We start from the raw sequence: 14726 nt of genomic DNA on the forward strand, positions 1-14726 counted from the left end.
TTTGACGTGCAGTAATTTCCAGGTTATTTTTTGTTTGTTTTGTTTACTTATGTTATTTATGCTTATGAATGAAAATGTAACAAAATGTGCAAAATTATGTATCAATGGAAAGGTAATTTATTCAGCTGTAGGATTCAGAAGTTGTAAATGATTAACTCTAATAGCATTTGTGCAAAGACAGTTTAAGTGAAACTTTCCTAAAAAAGGACACTTGCTGTTGTGACAGATTTTTGGATGAAACAGAGGGATTGAAAGGGTGTATTAATCAATAATGTTTAGAATTTTAGTAATGCTATATATTTGAATGTGTTACGGGGCTTGTAATTCGCTTGTTTATATCAGAACCCTAGCCGAGTGATGATAGTCCAATGCTGCAAGGGCTATTTCATTGCTAGTTGAACGGATTTTGTCTTATTATTTTGAGTACCTGTATAGGGATCACTGCTGTATGTAAATTATGTTGCATATTATTATTACTACTTGCTGAGCTACAACCCTAGTTGGAAAAGCAGGATGCTATAAGCCCAGGGGCTCCAACAGGGAAAATAGCCCAGTGAGGAAAGAAAACTAGGGAAAAATATATTTTAAGAAAAGGAACAACATTAGAATAAGTATCCTATGTAAACTTCAAAAACTTTGAACAAAACAAGGGGAAGAGACACAATAGTGTGCCCGAGTGTATCCTCAAGCAAGAGAACTCTACCCCAATACTCTGAAAGGCCATGGTACAGAGGCTTTGGCACTATCCAAGACTAGAGAACAGTGATTTGATTTTGGAGTGTCCTTCTCCTAGAAGAGCTGCTTGCCATAGCTAAAGAGTCTCTTCTACACTTAACAATAGGAAAGTAGCCACAGAACAGTTACAGTGCAGTAATTAATGCCTTCAGAGAAGAAGAATTGTTTAGTAACCTCAGTGTTGTCAGGTGTAAAAAGGATAGTAGGTTGGCCGGGGCACCAGCCACCTGTTGAGATACTACCGCTAGAGAGTTATTGGGTCCTTTGACTGTCCAGACAGTGCTACATTGGATCCTTCTCTCTGGTTATGGTTCATTTTCCGTTTGCCTACACATACACCGAATAGTCTGGCCTATTCTTTATATATTTTCCTCTGACCTCATGCACCTGACCTCACTGAGATTACCAAACAATTCTTCTATCAAGGGTGAACTACTGCAGTGTAAATTGTTCAGTGGCCACTTTCTTCTTGGTAAGTGTAGAAGAGACTCTTTAGCTATGGAAAGCAGCTCTTCGAGAAGGACACTCCCAAAATCAAACCATTGTTCTCTAGTCTTTGGTAGTGCCATAGACTCTGTACCATGGTCTTCCACTGTCTTGGGTTAGAGTTCTTTTGCTTGAGGGTACACTCGGGCACACTATAATGTCTTATTTCTCTTCCACTTGTTTTGTTAAAGTTATTATAGTTTGTATAGAAAATATTTATTTTAATGTTACTTTTCTCAAAATATTTTTTTTCCTGTTTCCTTTCCTCACTGGGCTATTTTCCCTGTTAGGGCCCCCGGGCTTATAGCATCTTGTTTTTCCAACTAGGGTTATAGCTTAGCAAGTAATAATAATAATAACGGGGTTACCGTATGTATGATCTGGCTACGTAATTCATGATTTACTCGGATATGGTTTTCAAGATATAAGGAATGTTTTAATGTTTGAATTTTGATCCTTAATTGGAATGTAATTGAATTAAACTAAATCTAAAGAAATTTATAAAAGTGCCACAATTGTCAGTCTATAATTTTGTATTTATATTTTGATAGTGACAGTCAGTTAGAATATTAAATATAGCTTCATCAATTGTATGGTATTTTCTTAGCATATGTTAGTAATAACAACATTGCAAAACTTCATCTTCACAATTATATTTTGGAATATTTGAACTTTTATCCTGTGATAATTCAAAAATTGTCTATCCTTAATTTTTTAGTTCACCTTAATTTGTCCTCCACTGGACCTTTTCAAATTATTGATTCTTCCATTTTATTAATATTATTTTTATTTTTATTATTACTGTACTGATATTGAAAATTGTGCTGTTGTTGAAGTGTCTCCTTTTTTAACAGTCAAGTTAAGGAAAATGAGTCGGACCTTACTATTTTTTGTGGTTATATAATTAAGACATCATGCTAAAAAAAAAAAAAATTGAATAAAGATGAACCATGACATTTCAAATCGTCCTGCATTCCTTCATATAACTAGAAAACGCTTTGGTATCGCAGCCCTGAGAGAAAGGGGAAAATAATAATATTTTTGTTATATAACACCCAATACAGGAAAACATTATGTAACACCAAATATAGAAGACAACAACTTAAAGAAGACTTGAAAATTCAATTATTTAACGTCAACGTATTCCCTCTTGTTATTTAACCCTTTTACCCCCAAAGGACGTACTGGTACGTTTCACAAAACACACCCCTTTACCCCCATGGACGTACGGGTACGTCCTCGCTAAAAACTGCTATTTACAATTTTTTTTTTTTTTTTTTTTGCATATTTTTGATAATTTTTTGAGAAACTTCAGGCATTTTCCAAGAGAATGAGACCAACCTGACCTCTCTATGACAAATATTAGGCTGTTAGAGCAATTTGAAAAATATATACTGCAAAATGTGCTTGAAAAAAAAATAACCCTTGGGGGTTAAGGGTTGGAAAGTTCCAAATAGCTTGGGGGTAAAAGGGTTAACTGAGTATGCTATGCTGTATTTCGATTTATAACTATAATTTTAGTCTTCAGCTAGGATGCATTCATAATTATTGAAGTGTAAATGTAAATAGCATATCGGACAATGGCTAGGCTAAGTAAAATTTGGAAATCAAATCGCCTGAAAGTACATTCTAAAATCAGGCTATATATCAATTTAGTGAGATCTGTGTTATTATATGGACATGAGTTGTAGATTTGAGAACAAATCCCTCAGAATAATAAGGTCAATGGTAGTACAGAATTATAAATAAAACTGTAAGAGATTAACTCAAGTGTCATATGTGGATGAGATCATAATGAGGGGTAGATGGAGATGGTTTGGGCATGCTCTTTGCACTCCCCAAGAAAGAGAAGTTTACCAAACTTTCAACTGGGTTCCACAAGGCACTAGGAGAGATTGAAGACCCAGTCTTACATAGCTGAGGACTATGAAGCATGAAGTAGGAGACAATGAATGGAGAAGTATTGAATTAAAAACACCAAGATAGAGACAATTGGGGACATCTAACCGAAGCCTTTTGCGTCAATAGGCGTAGGATAGGATGTTGATGAAATGCACCTTAGATGGAAAAAAATAATGCATTGAGCTATGTAAGACAGCACTGCTTACCGAGATACTTAACAAGAGGCAGTTATTTTTAACTTAAGTGAATATTCAAGGCCTGTTCTGTAATTGGTATTATATAATTGTGAACAAATACTCTAAATGGGGTTTATAGAAATCTTGGCCCTTTTTGCTGTGAGGATCCAATTTGCCTATAGCAAACCTGCGAGTGGTAAGGCCCGAATGCATTTCTATGTTGTCATCCAAATGCATGTATACATTGCTGTACTCGGCACTATTTGGTGGTAATGTTCATTTTCCAAGTGCAAGAATTGATAAGTAAACATTAATTTCCAAGTGCAAGAATTGATAAGTAAACGTTAATTTTTATAGTGCAAGAATTGATAAGTAAACATTAATTTCCAAGTGCAAGAATTGATAAGTAAACATTAATTTTTATAGTGCACTATAGTTTTGTGTGTAATAAGTTTGTCTACTGAAGACATAGACCCCCAAAAGATATGCTGTATTTTGCAAAGGCCTGGAGTTTCCACTGTCTTCAGAGGGGAACGCAGTCATTGTGCCCTCTTTCATTCTCCATTGGTGAAGCCTGGCTTCCTTTATCTACTGCTGTTGTGCCTATACAGTCTACTGATTCTATGGGGAAGTGTATGACTGATCATTACCAACCCTCTCCACCCAAGATTGTCTGACCACATCACTAATTTCCACCCCTTTCCTTAACTGCTTCTGTAGTGACCAAACCCCTTTTATTTTCTAAAAACAAATTAAGGTCTGTAACCTTAGTTTGTCTTCTGCTGCTTCAATCCCTATTTGAACTGACTATGGTTATCCTTATGTGTAAGCCTACTGCTTCTCTGGTTGTTGTCTTCAAGGATACCATCCTTAACCCTGTTCATGTGGAGAACCTGAAGGGAATTTTTTTTTTTATCTCGTCTTATTCTGTCTCGTCCCCATCTCCGTAGGGGAGCATGAATGAGGACTGGAAGATCTTATGTTCATCGCACTTCTGAAGTTAACTATAGCTATGCTTGTTCACAAACGCAGCCAATCAAGGTTTCAACGGGTTGATTGGTTCAGGGGTTTGATATTCATGCTTGACTGATGCTTCATCTCTGTTTTGGCTAGACGGGGCAGGGAGCATGTGTTCTCAGTTACCCTGTGCCGGGAGTGTTACCATCCTGGCTGGTTCTCCTTCCATTCTAAAGTATGAAGGTAGATTTTTGGAGGTCATGATCGATCACCTTTAAAGCCTTCCGGTTGTGCTTTATGATTTATTACATACATACATACATATACCAAGGCACCTCCCTCAATTTTGGGGGTTAGCCGACATCAACAAATGAAACAAAACAAAAAGGGGACTTCTACTCTCTATGTTCCTCCTGTGGCCGCGGGGCATATAAAAATTAGAATAGCGCCAACGTTATCCCTGCGTGTCGTAAGAGGCGACTAAAAGGGACGGGATGAGGGGGCTGGAAACCCCCTCTCCTGTATCTACATCCTATGAGACATCATGATTTATTATTATTATTATTATTATTATTATACATATTTTATTTTTTTATTTATTATTATTATTATTATTATTATTATTATTATTATTACAAGCTAATCTACAGCCAAAGTTAGAAAAGCAGAATGTTATAAATCCAAGGGGTCCAACAGGGAAAAATAATCCAGTGAGGAAAGGAAAAGAGGAAATAAACGACGAGAAGTAATGAACAATAAAAATATATTAACAGTAACAACAATATAATAGATCTTACATATATAACCTTCCTTTAGACATGTCATAGTCTAAGTTTGTCGTTGGACTTTTGAATTTCTTCACTCACTAAAGTTGAGTTGTTCTTAGCCTGCTTTTCATTTATTGATTATCTTCTGAATGATTTTAAAAAATCAGGAATAATGAGGCAATTATTCTTGTATTTTGGCTTCAAACTTGTGCATCACTAATTTTTGAAGTAGTGAGTTAACCAGTAGCAAGGTAACAGTCTGGTGTTTTGGCCAAGGCACCACCAAAGTTTCTCAAATATTGTGATAGTTTGCCAATTTAGAATTAGGCCATGACCATAGGTTTTTTCATTTTCTTCAAATAGCAAAGCCATAATCTTTGCCCCTTTGAAGGTCAAGTATTGATACACTCATTGTTTATTCAAACTTTAATATAAATGTTTTACAAACAATTAATGGAGTTTATTTTTGCATGAATAAATGTATTTTTAGATTTTGATTAAAACACAATTCTCTGTGAATTGTAGGTTGGCTTGTTTTGCATTGAAAAAACAAGTATGACACTGTTACTGTGTATTAAACAAAGATTTTTTATATGCTTGTATATTTTCAATTTGATTTAAAACTGTTTACGTTCATTACAATTATTGGTGAAAATATTGTCGTGGTTCGCTGTTATGAACCCATGACTTAAGTTGATGTTTATGACCCAGTTACATACAATTTACGAACTGCATTTACACATTTAGTATTTAAGATTAATTTTAAGATAACTTTTCTATAGATAAACAGCTTCACTAAAGTTAGTGAAATCACTTATTTGTGGTTTGTTTTTATTGTTATAATTTTATGCGATATGATTTATGTACAGTACTTCTTCCAACTTATGTCTGCCGTACTTATAACCGAGTAATCTAGACTATGCAACTTATCAAGCCGTAAGTCTCGGTTTCAATTCTTATTGTTTGTGACGCACTTCAGATCTCAAATGAAAGACTCACATTTCAGATCTCAAATGAGACTCATTTCAGATCTCAGATGATACATTTCAGATCTCAAATGAGACTCATTTCAGATCTCAGATGATACATTTCAGATCTCAAATGAGACTCATTTCAGATCTCAGATGATACATTTCAGATCTCAAATGAACGATTCACATTTCAGATCTCAAATGAGACGGTTAAGATCTCAAATGAAACTCATTTCATATCTCAGATGAAAGACTCATTTCAGATCTCAAATGAAATTCATTTCAGATTTCAAATGAAAGAGACATTTCAGATCTCAAATGAAAGACTCACATTTCAGATCTCAAATGAAAGACTTGCATTTCAGATCTCAAATGAAAGACTCGCATTTCAGATCTCAAATGGAAGACATTTAAGATCTCAAATGAACGACTCACATTTCAGATCTCAAATGAAAGACTCAACATTTCAGATTTCATTTACATTTCAGATCTCAAATGAAAGACTCAACATTTCAGATCTCAAATGAAACTCATTTCAGATCTCATTAAAGACTCAACATTTCAGATCTCAAATTAAAGACTCAACATTTCAGATCTCAAATGAAAGACTCAACATTTCAGATCTCAAATGAAACTCATTACAGATCTCAAATGAAAGACTCAACATTTCATATCTCAAATGAAAGACTCAACATTTCAGATCTCAAATGAAAGACTCAACATTTCAGATCTCAAATGAAAGACTCAACATTTCAGATCTCAAATGAAAGACTCAACATTTCAGATCTCAAATGAAAGACTCAACATTTCAGATCTCAAATGAAAGACTCAACATTTCAGATCTCAAATGAAAGACTCAACATTTCAGATCTCAAATGAAAGACTCAACATTTCATATCTCAAATGGAAGATGGTTAAGATCTCAAATGAAAGACATTTCAGATCATATGAAAGACTCATTTCAGATCTCAAATGAAAGACTAGCATAGCCTGGATGCACTGTGCTCTTGAAAGCAAGATGTTCTTAATGAAAAGTGGATAAAGAATTTTTAGTTAAACATGTAATTGTTTATATTGTCAGGGCATCTGTACCTTTTGTGGAATAATAATAATCTCTTGCTCTATTACTATCAGTCAGTGCCTGTTTGTATTACCATCTTTATCTTTGTACATTATTTATTTAATTAGTATTTTAATAATTTGATACCCTGAAGTCTTGTTGTGGCAAGGATATCTGAAGAAAATTACAGAAATTCATGTCAAGTTCACGTATGTAGCCTATCGGTGGAGTTGCATGCGATATTTCAAGCATCGCACGTGTTACCATTTTTGTTCGTATTAAGCAGCAGTGTTTCATTTTGGTAACTGTATCTCTGCCGTTGATGCACAGAGTGCCCTGTATGTGCTGTATACATTTTGATTACCACTACTGTACAGTGATCAAGTACAACATACAGTTTCAAGTATTTTTAAGTTTTGAGGTAAGCGCCTCAAGAAGAATCTAAAAGTTTCTCGTCTGGTTTTCAGCTGATCCTCTTGTTGGGAGCATCGCGACCCAGTACCTCCAGAACAGGGAAGAACATGACAGAATTGCCCGTCTATGGACGAAACGCTACGCTACGTGATCACTTCTCTGTCGTCGTCAACAGGGTATCAGGCGTCTCCTGCATCATGCCATCGCAGTTATTTGAATTCAACGTTTACCCCCCTCTTAGGATGGATCGTTCGCCTCCTGTTTGTGGAGACGGCCTCGTGTCGTCTTGATTTGCTTTAAGCCTAGAAATAAGGGTTTTTATGTTATGTGTCATGTTGCAGGAGAAGTTTTGTAAGCATCATTTTGTCATTACCTCATTTTTTTTCTTGTACTTTTCACACAGTCTAGGAATAGTTTTTTTCTTTATTATTTAGGTACGTATATATAAATACTGTATGGTGATAAATGTACTGTTTTTTCCCATCATGTTTACTCCCTGCCTGAGTTCTATTGTCCCACTCACTGTCATTGAGTTTGTATTCTTTTCATTTGTGATATTTTGCACAACTTTATATCTAGGAGCATTGCACCAATGACGTCAGGATTTCTTACAAGCATTAAAAAAAAGGAATTGGCCAATTTCTCAATATTTTTTGCCTTAGATAGATAGCTTTTGAGTCTGTATACAGTAATAACAATGCTGCTAGTCTTCTTGAAAACTTGCATTTTTTTTTTATTTGAATTCGTACGCGAGACATTGGAGAGAGAGCATCCCCTGTATATTTTTCCATTGGTAAAGGATTTATTCCTAAATAATTTGAGCTGATTTTTTTTTATCCTGGTATCACAGTTATTTGAGTTCCTGTTTCAACAATCTTTTTCTTTTATCAGTTATGAGGAAAACTGTCTTTGGTTGCGTTAGGGTCAGGCAGTTTTATGATCTTGGCTGTGGTCATTGGTATTTTGTGTAAAACTGGAGTCCAGGCCACTAGGCTTGGTGGTGTGATACCTTTCATTTCCGTGTTAATATAACTATTATTTTTCTTGTCCAAACGCAGTTACTCCTTTCTGACGAGATATTTGAGTTCCATGTGCTTGTTGGTGTATGAGTCGTTACGTAGATTTGAGTTACAGTGTCCTTTTTTTTTTATATTTGTTTTTAGCAGGCGCTAAATTTGTTTTTCATCCACAAGGCAATTGACAAGGGTATTGGGCTGGAATGAAACAAGAGCAACAGGTAATACTGTACAGGGTGTATATTTTACCTTTGGTTTCATGGTATTTTTAATTTTTCATTTTTTTTATTGTTAATGTAAGCAGAGTACACGTCTGCCCTGTACTTTTGCCCTCCCTTATATATGTACTTGACTCCATCAGTCTTGAAACAATACCTCATGATTTTTCATATTGAAATGTGTGTGGTCCTTGTGATTGTGTATGTTGACCAATGACAGACAGACATGCACAATTTTAGTATGGTAAGCATACTGGTAATAATTTATAGGGGTTGACCAAGGAGGGACAATGCTTCCTGGTTAAGTGATTCATGATTCATTTTTTGAAGACTGGTTAGTTTGTGTGTATCTTGCATCTAGAACATTTTCAGTATTTTGGTTGTTATTGGAACAAGATTAGAGTTTGATTAGTAGTGAATACTCTGTCTCTTCTGTGATGTAATTTTTGTATTTGCTATCATTTGTCTGTATGTGTTATTCCTGCTTTGAGTGGCAATCGTCCATTAATTTTTGACGAAAGTTCTGGAATGGAATAGAGAATTACAAGATTGTTGCCATTTAGTTTTATCCAACTGGTAGTATTGATATTCCACTGCAAATCATTGTTTTGAGAGATGCAATTGCCGAGTGCCAGTGAAGTACACCTACGGTAACAGTGTTACTTGGCCTTCTGGATCTAGTCAGAACTGCAGTGTAGGAGTATGGTACTCGTTCTTATAACCCTCAAAATTGTAGGAGGAGGTTGGACCCATTCCAATATATTGTTTGGAGTCAGGATTACTTCTTTTTCAACTTCATTTATCCTTCTCTATGTTACTTGTGCATAGAAAACTAAATCCTCATTGATTGTTACCCTGAGTTGTATAAATTTTCCTCCAAAGATGGGGGTTACGCCAATTGAATTCTCCTATTTTCTCTTTATTCACACATAGACAATATGGTGCTTTGGCTGTGTCTTACGTGAAGGCAGAATTGATTTTTTTTATATGCTGTCACATTTAGTTGCCTGATTGTATGTGGATTGGCGATGCTGAAATTCCCTTTGCTCCGGTTGTGGGAGAACATTATGAAATTATTGTATGGGAACTATTTAATGCTCTGGTTTTCTCTCTCTCTCTCTCTCTCTCTCTCTCTCTCTCTCTCTCTCTCTCTCTCTCTCTCTCTCTCTCTCTCTCTCTCTCTCTCTCTCTCTCTCTATGATGGGTGGTGTCACATTTCCTAGGTAATCTCTCTCTCTCTCTCTCTCTCTCTCTCTCTCTCTCTCTCTCTCTCTCTCTCTCTCTCTCTCTCTCTCTCTCTCTCTCTCATATGATGGGTGGTGTCACATTTCCTAGGTAAGGGCATAGTCATGAAATGCTTTCTAATGGCAACCCTTCTAAGGAGGAAGCTGGAATCTTTCCATGTTACAGCTTGGTGTGTATCTTTCCAGTTTTATCTTTCCAGTTTTATGTAGCTGGCATGGACTTAACATAATGAGGGTGTTATACAGTTGTATTAACATTCATTATACACTGGCATTGTTGATGTAAAGAAGTTGCTTTTAACATAATTTAACTTAAAATTGGCCCCTCAGTCATGCCGAGGTTTTGTGACGAAAGTTATGAAGTCTTCTATTCTAGGAAAACCTATTATTTTCCTCATGTAGCTAATTGGAGCTGAACATTTATGATGATTAATATTATTACTATTATTACTATTGATATTAATTTAATAATACTTGTATGAAAGGGGGAATCCTCCCGAAATAATGATAGTAATATTAATAATAGTATGTTGAGTTTGTCATGAAGGAGTGTCAAGATTTAATGTTCCATAAGATATAATCATTATATTTGGTTGTCATGGTTACATAGTATACTTAAATTTTTTGTTCACGCATTGATTTGTATAAGTTTGGTTTAAAATTAGAATGAAAAAATTTGTAATCCCTTTAAATAATAGTCCTTTGGACCAAACATGAGTCAACATTATTGATACAGATCAGACCAAGGCAACTTAAGCCAAGCTACGTTATCTGCGTACGGGGAACTTGAAAACCCGGTGATGTGTATTCCATTTTCTCTTTATTGCTGTGCCATTTACATTAGTTTTTGAGGGCTAATGGCGAAAAAGGTTGTGTTTTTAGTCGTAGAAGATTGCACTGCTGTCAAGGCGTTTACCAATATACTCACGTCACCAGCTTGAATTACTTGTAAAACCTTGCCTGGAAGACTTGGATCTTATATCTCACTAAACTTTTCATGGAATATTAAAAGCTTGCTTTGACTGTCTAAATTTGCTTGGGAGTACAGTACTGATACTTTATGTAAAAAAACCAATAAATCAAATTTGGATTAATAAACTTTGCTGTGAAAACTACAAACTCTTGGTTTGAATGATTTAAACTTTGCAAGTAAATGTTATCCTTGCGGAAAATACTTTTTAGAAGCCTTGCTAGGAATGCTGTAAATCTTGAAATCCTGTAATCTTTATATAGAGGAATACATTGTCTCCATCATATGGGCAGTGCTGTGTAAATGTGAATTTACTGTATACCGAGGGAAAAGTAACTATAGTAGCACTTCAAGTTACTCATTGCTTGTCTGTGTGAATGTTGACGTTTAATAGAAAGGTTTGATGATAAACATTGCGTATTTTGAATGTTTATAATTTTGAGGAGCACAATCTTCGTCCTTTTTTTTTTTTCCATGTAGTTTTCTGTAGTGTTTGGATGACGGTGGAGAGCTGAGCATTGAGTGAGACTGCTGCTTTTGAGTTCATGAGCATAGTTTGTCGGAATGTATCTCCCGACATCTGTATTGTGAAATTGGAGTTCCTAATGCAATATGATTGAGTACGACTGTTGAATGTGTGGCGGTGCGCGCGCCAGCGTTAATTGTAAACTTCCTGGCGTTGAAAGGTGTTAGTAGTATAGTAGTATGATTTTTTTTTTTTTCCAAAATTGTTTGGGAGGGCCCCATTAATAAAATCTCAGCATTATTTCCACTTGATATTATCAAGGTGTTTTTTGGGCAGTGCAGCCCTTGTCTATGGCATTAAGGACGTCATACTATGTGTACTGGTCATGTAAGATTTTGGTTGTAGTTTTGAGAAACAGCCGAGAGATTCTCGAGTCCTCTCTGGCTGGTGTGTATATCGATAAGTAAAATATAAAAAAATGAAAAAAAAAAATAAATAAAGGCAGGATGAAGTAAAAAAGTGTATTTGTCTTCTCATTAGTTTCAAATAAAGATGTAATAACGAGACATGTATTATTTGACCCATATATGCATGCATGATCATTAAAGCCTTCTCAAATTATATTAAAAGTGTAAGTTAACCCTTTTACCCCCAAAGGACGTACTGGCACATTTCACAAAACTCATCCCTTTACCCCCATGGACGTACCGGTACGTCCTTGCAAAAAAATGCTATAAAATTTTTTTTTCATATTCTTTATAATTTTTTGAGAGAATTCAGGCATTTTTCAAGAGACTGAGACCAACCTGACCTCTCTATAACAAAAATTAAGGCTGTTAGAGCAATTAAAAAAAAATATACTTCAAAATTTGCTGGGGAAAAAATAACCCCTTGGGGGTTAAGGGTTGGAAATTTCCAAAGAGCCCTGGGGTAAAAGGGTTAATAGTACAATTTTTAAGAGAACTTCCTAGATCTCGGCTCATACCTGAAATTTATTTGTTACCTGAATCTTTCAAAAAGAATTGCATTCCATTGTAAGAGGGCATCCCTTAATTCCTGAACATGAGTCTGTTCATGAAGAACTTGCGATCGTATTTGCTGAAGCTCAGTCGGAACAATCTTGGATGTGCTATAACATTTCTGTCTGTCTGTCTGTAAGATTGCCTTACCTTTGTGTAAGACACGGGCTCTTGCCATGGGCAGCCCGTAAACTATAACATTTAACCCTTTTACTCCCAAAGGACGTACTGGCACGTTTCACAAAACTCATCCCTTTACCCCCATGGACGTACCGGTACGTCCTTGCAAAAAAAATGCTATTTGAATTTTTTTTTGCATATTTTTGAAAATTTTTTGAGAAACTTCAGGCATTTTCCAAGAGAATGAGACCAACCTGACCTCTCTATGTCAAAAATTAAGGCTGTTAGAGCAATTAAATAAAAATATACTGCAAAATGTGCTTGAAAAAAAATAACCACATGGGGGTTAAGGGTTGAGAATTTCCAAATAGCCTGGGGGTAAAAGGGTTAAGCATGTGTAATGTAGCTAAGGTTCCACTTGAGTGTTTGTCTCTTGTTTTGAAAACCAAGGGAAAAAACTTAACTAAGAGCAGATTTGACAATAAAATAATTTTGTTTCGATGCAATACACTTACTCCGAACTTCCCTCTTTTCATAAAGGTCAAAGTGATATGACTGTTTCAGAAAGGTCAAAGTGACATGACCCTATGTTTCGTAAAGGTCAAAGTGATATGACCCTATGTTTCTTAAAGGTCAAAATGATAAGACCGCATGTTTCATAAGGGTCAAAGTGACATTACCTTTTGTTTCAGAAAGGTCAAAGTGACGACCCTATGTTTTATAGAGGTCAAGGTGGCATTACCCTATGTTTTGTAAATGTCAAAGGGGCATTACCCTTTGTTTCATAAAGGTCAAAGTGACCTGACCCTATGCTTTATAAAGGTCAAAGCAGCATTACCCTTTGTTTCATAAAGGTCAAAGTGACGTGACCCATGTTTCATAAAGGTCAAAGTGACGACCCTATGTTTTGTAGAGGTCAAAGTGGCATTACCCTTTGTTTCATAAAGGTCAAAGTGACCTGACCCCATGCTTTATAAAGGTCAAAGCGGCATTACCCTTTGTTTCAGAAAGGTCGAAGTGGCATGACCCTTTGTTTCAGAAAGGTCAAAGCGGCATTAACCTTCGTTTCACAAAGAGGAGGAGTTCTGGATATCTTTCCAGTAACAACCAGAAAAAGTCTGATAGGCCTCCCCAACTTTAAGCCACATACATCTGGCAACACCCGTCATGCCCCAGGTCAGGTTGTACTATGGGAGAGATTCCAATTGCAGATCTGGTCGTGGACATGTCTTCCGTTGTCCGACCTCTTTCGTTTGTGTTACGTTTGTGCGAACGTCAGCAACCCCGTTTTCCAGGGACGTAGTAAAATCACAAATTTTTAAGTAATTTCTATTTTTCCTAACATACTTACCTAGAACTACCTTCTTAGGAGTTACTGGTAACTCTACCTAACCAAACAGCTTTTTGTATAGTTTACCCTCTTCCCGTTTTCTACGGGGTCAACCTCAGTCAGTGTGATACGTGCCCTGAGACGACCCGGGGTCGGGCAGCGTTCTAGCTCAGGTCAAATCGTCAGTAAGTTTCTGGTTGCAGCGTGATCAACATCTCGCCGCGTAAATAATTTTTTTTATAATTTTGATCACATTGCTTAAAGAAGTTTAAGAGTGGCAATCACATTTTAGCATGATCTTCATTTCTGCTGGGTTGCATTTTGTATAGGAACTTATCATGATGAGATAGCAGACAGGAATTCAATAAAAATTGACAACCCTTTACAACTTCATGTTTTGATTTACTAGACATAATAACTGAGAAAAAATCTTGGACTCCTGACTCATTTTGTAATTTTCTAGAATCTATTAGCAGCATGACGGAACTTTATAAAGTTTTCCCAGCATTAATAATCAAAAGATGCCTACCTCCCACTTCATAGTCCACGGCCATGTAGGCCTGGGTCTTCCAACTCTTTTAGTGCCTTGTGGAGCCCAACTGAACGTTTGGTGAACTAGTGATAGAAGCCACTGATTTAATTTTATTTAATTAAAGTTATACTTAATTCATAGATACAGTTCTAGGTTGTATATTTTAAACAATGATAAGAGAGATGACTTTTTACTACTGTAAAAGAAAGCCTGTCAGGGACAACCATTGAAGATAAATGGTGGGCCACCCTTAAACGTGCACTCTTTGGCGTAGACTGGAAAAGTTCCTCCTTTCCCTAAACCAGATGGCTGTCACTTCCTCTTCTTCTTTGTCTGCATCTTT

The 14726-nt window shown here is 36.0% G+C and overlaps 1 protein-coding gene across 2 annotated transcripts in view; it reads left to right on the plus strand.

Moving 5' to 3' along the window:
• The window catches only part of LOC137628840 (ubiquitin-conjugating enzyme E2 E1-like), a 52351-nt gene extending 40405 nt beyond the window's left edge, over positions 1-11946 (plus strand). For both annotated transcript variants that reach the window (XM_068360081.1, XM_068360082.1), the window contains one exon: positions 7522-11946. In XM_068360081.1, coding sequence (XP_068216182.1) covers positions 7522-7619 — 98 coding nt within the window. In that variant the 3' untranslated portion in view covers positions 7620-11946. The remainder of the gene's footprint in view (positions 1-7521) is intronic.
• Positions 11947-14726: the final 2780 nt, after the last annotated feature.

Source organism: Palaemon carinicauda, chromosome 36 (assembly GCF_036898095.1).
Source record: "Palaemon carinicauda isolate YSFRI2023 chromosome 36, ASM3689809v2, whole genome shotgun sequence".
Taxonomy (NCBI): domain Eukaryota; kingdom Metazoa; phylum Arthropoda; class Malacostraca; order Decapoda; family Palaemonidae; genus Palaemon; species Palaemon carinicauda.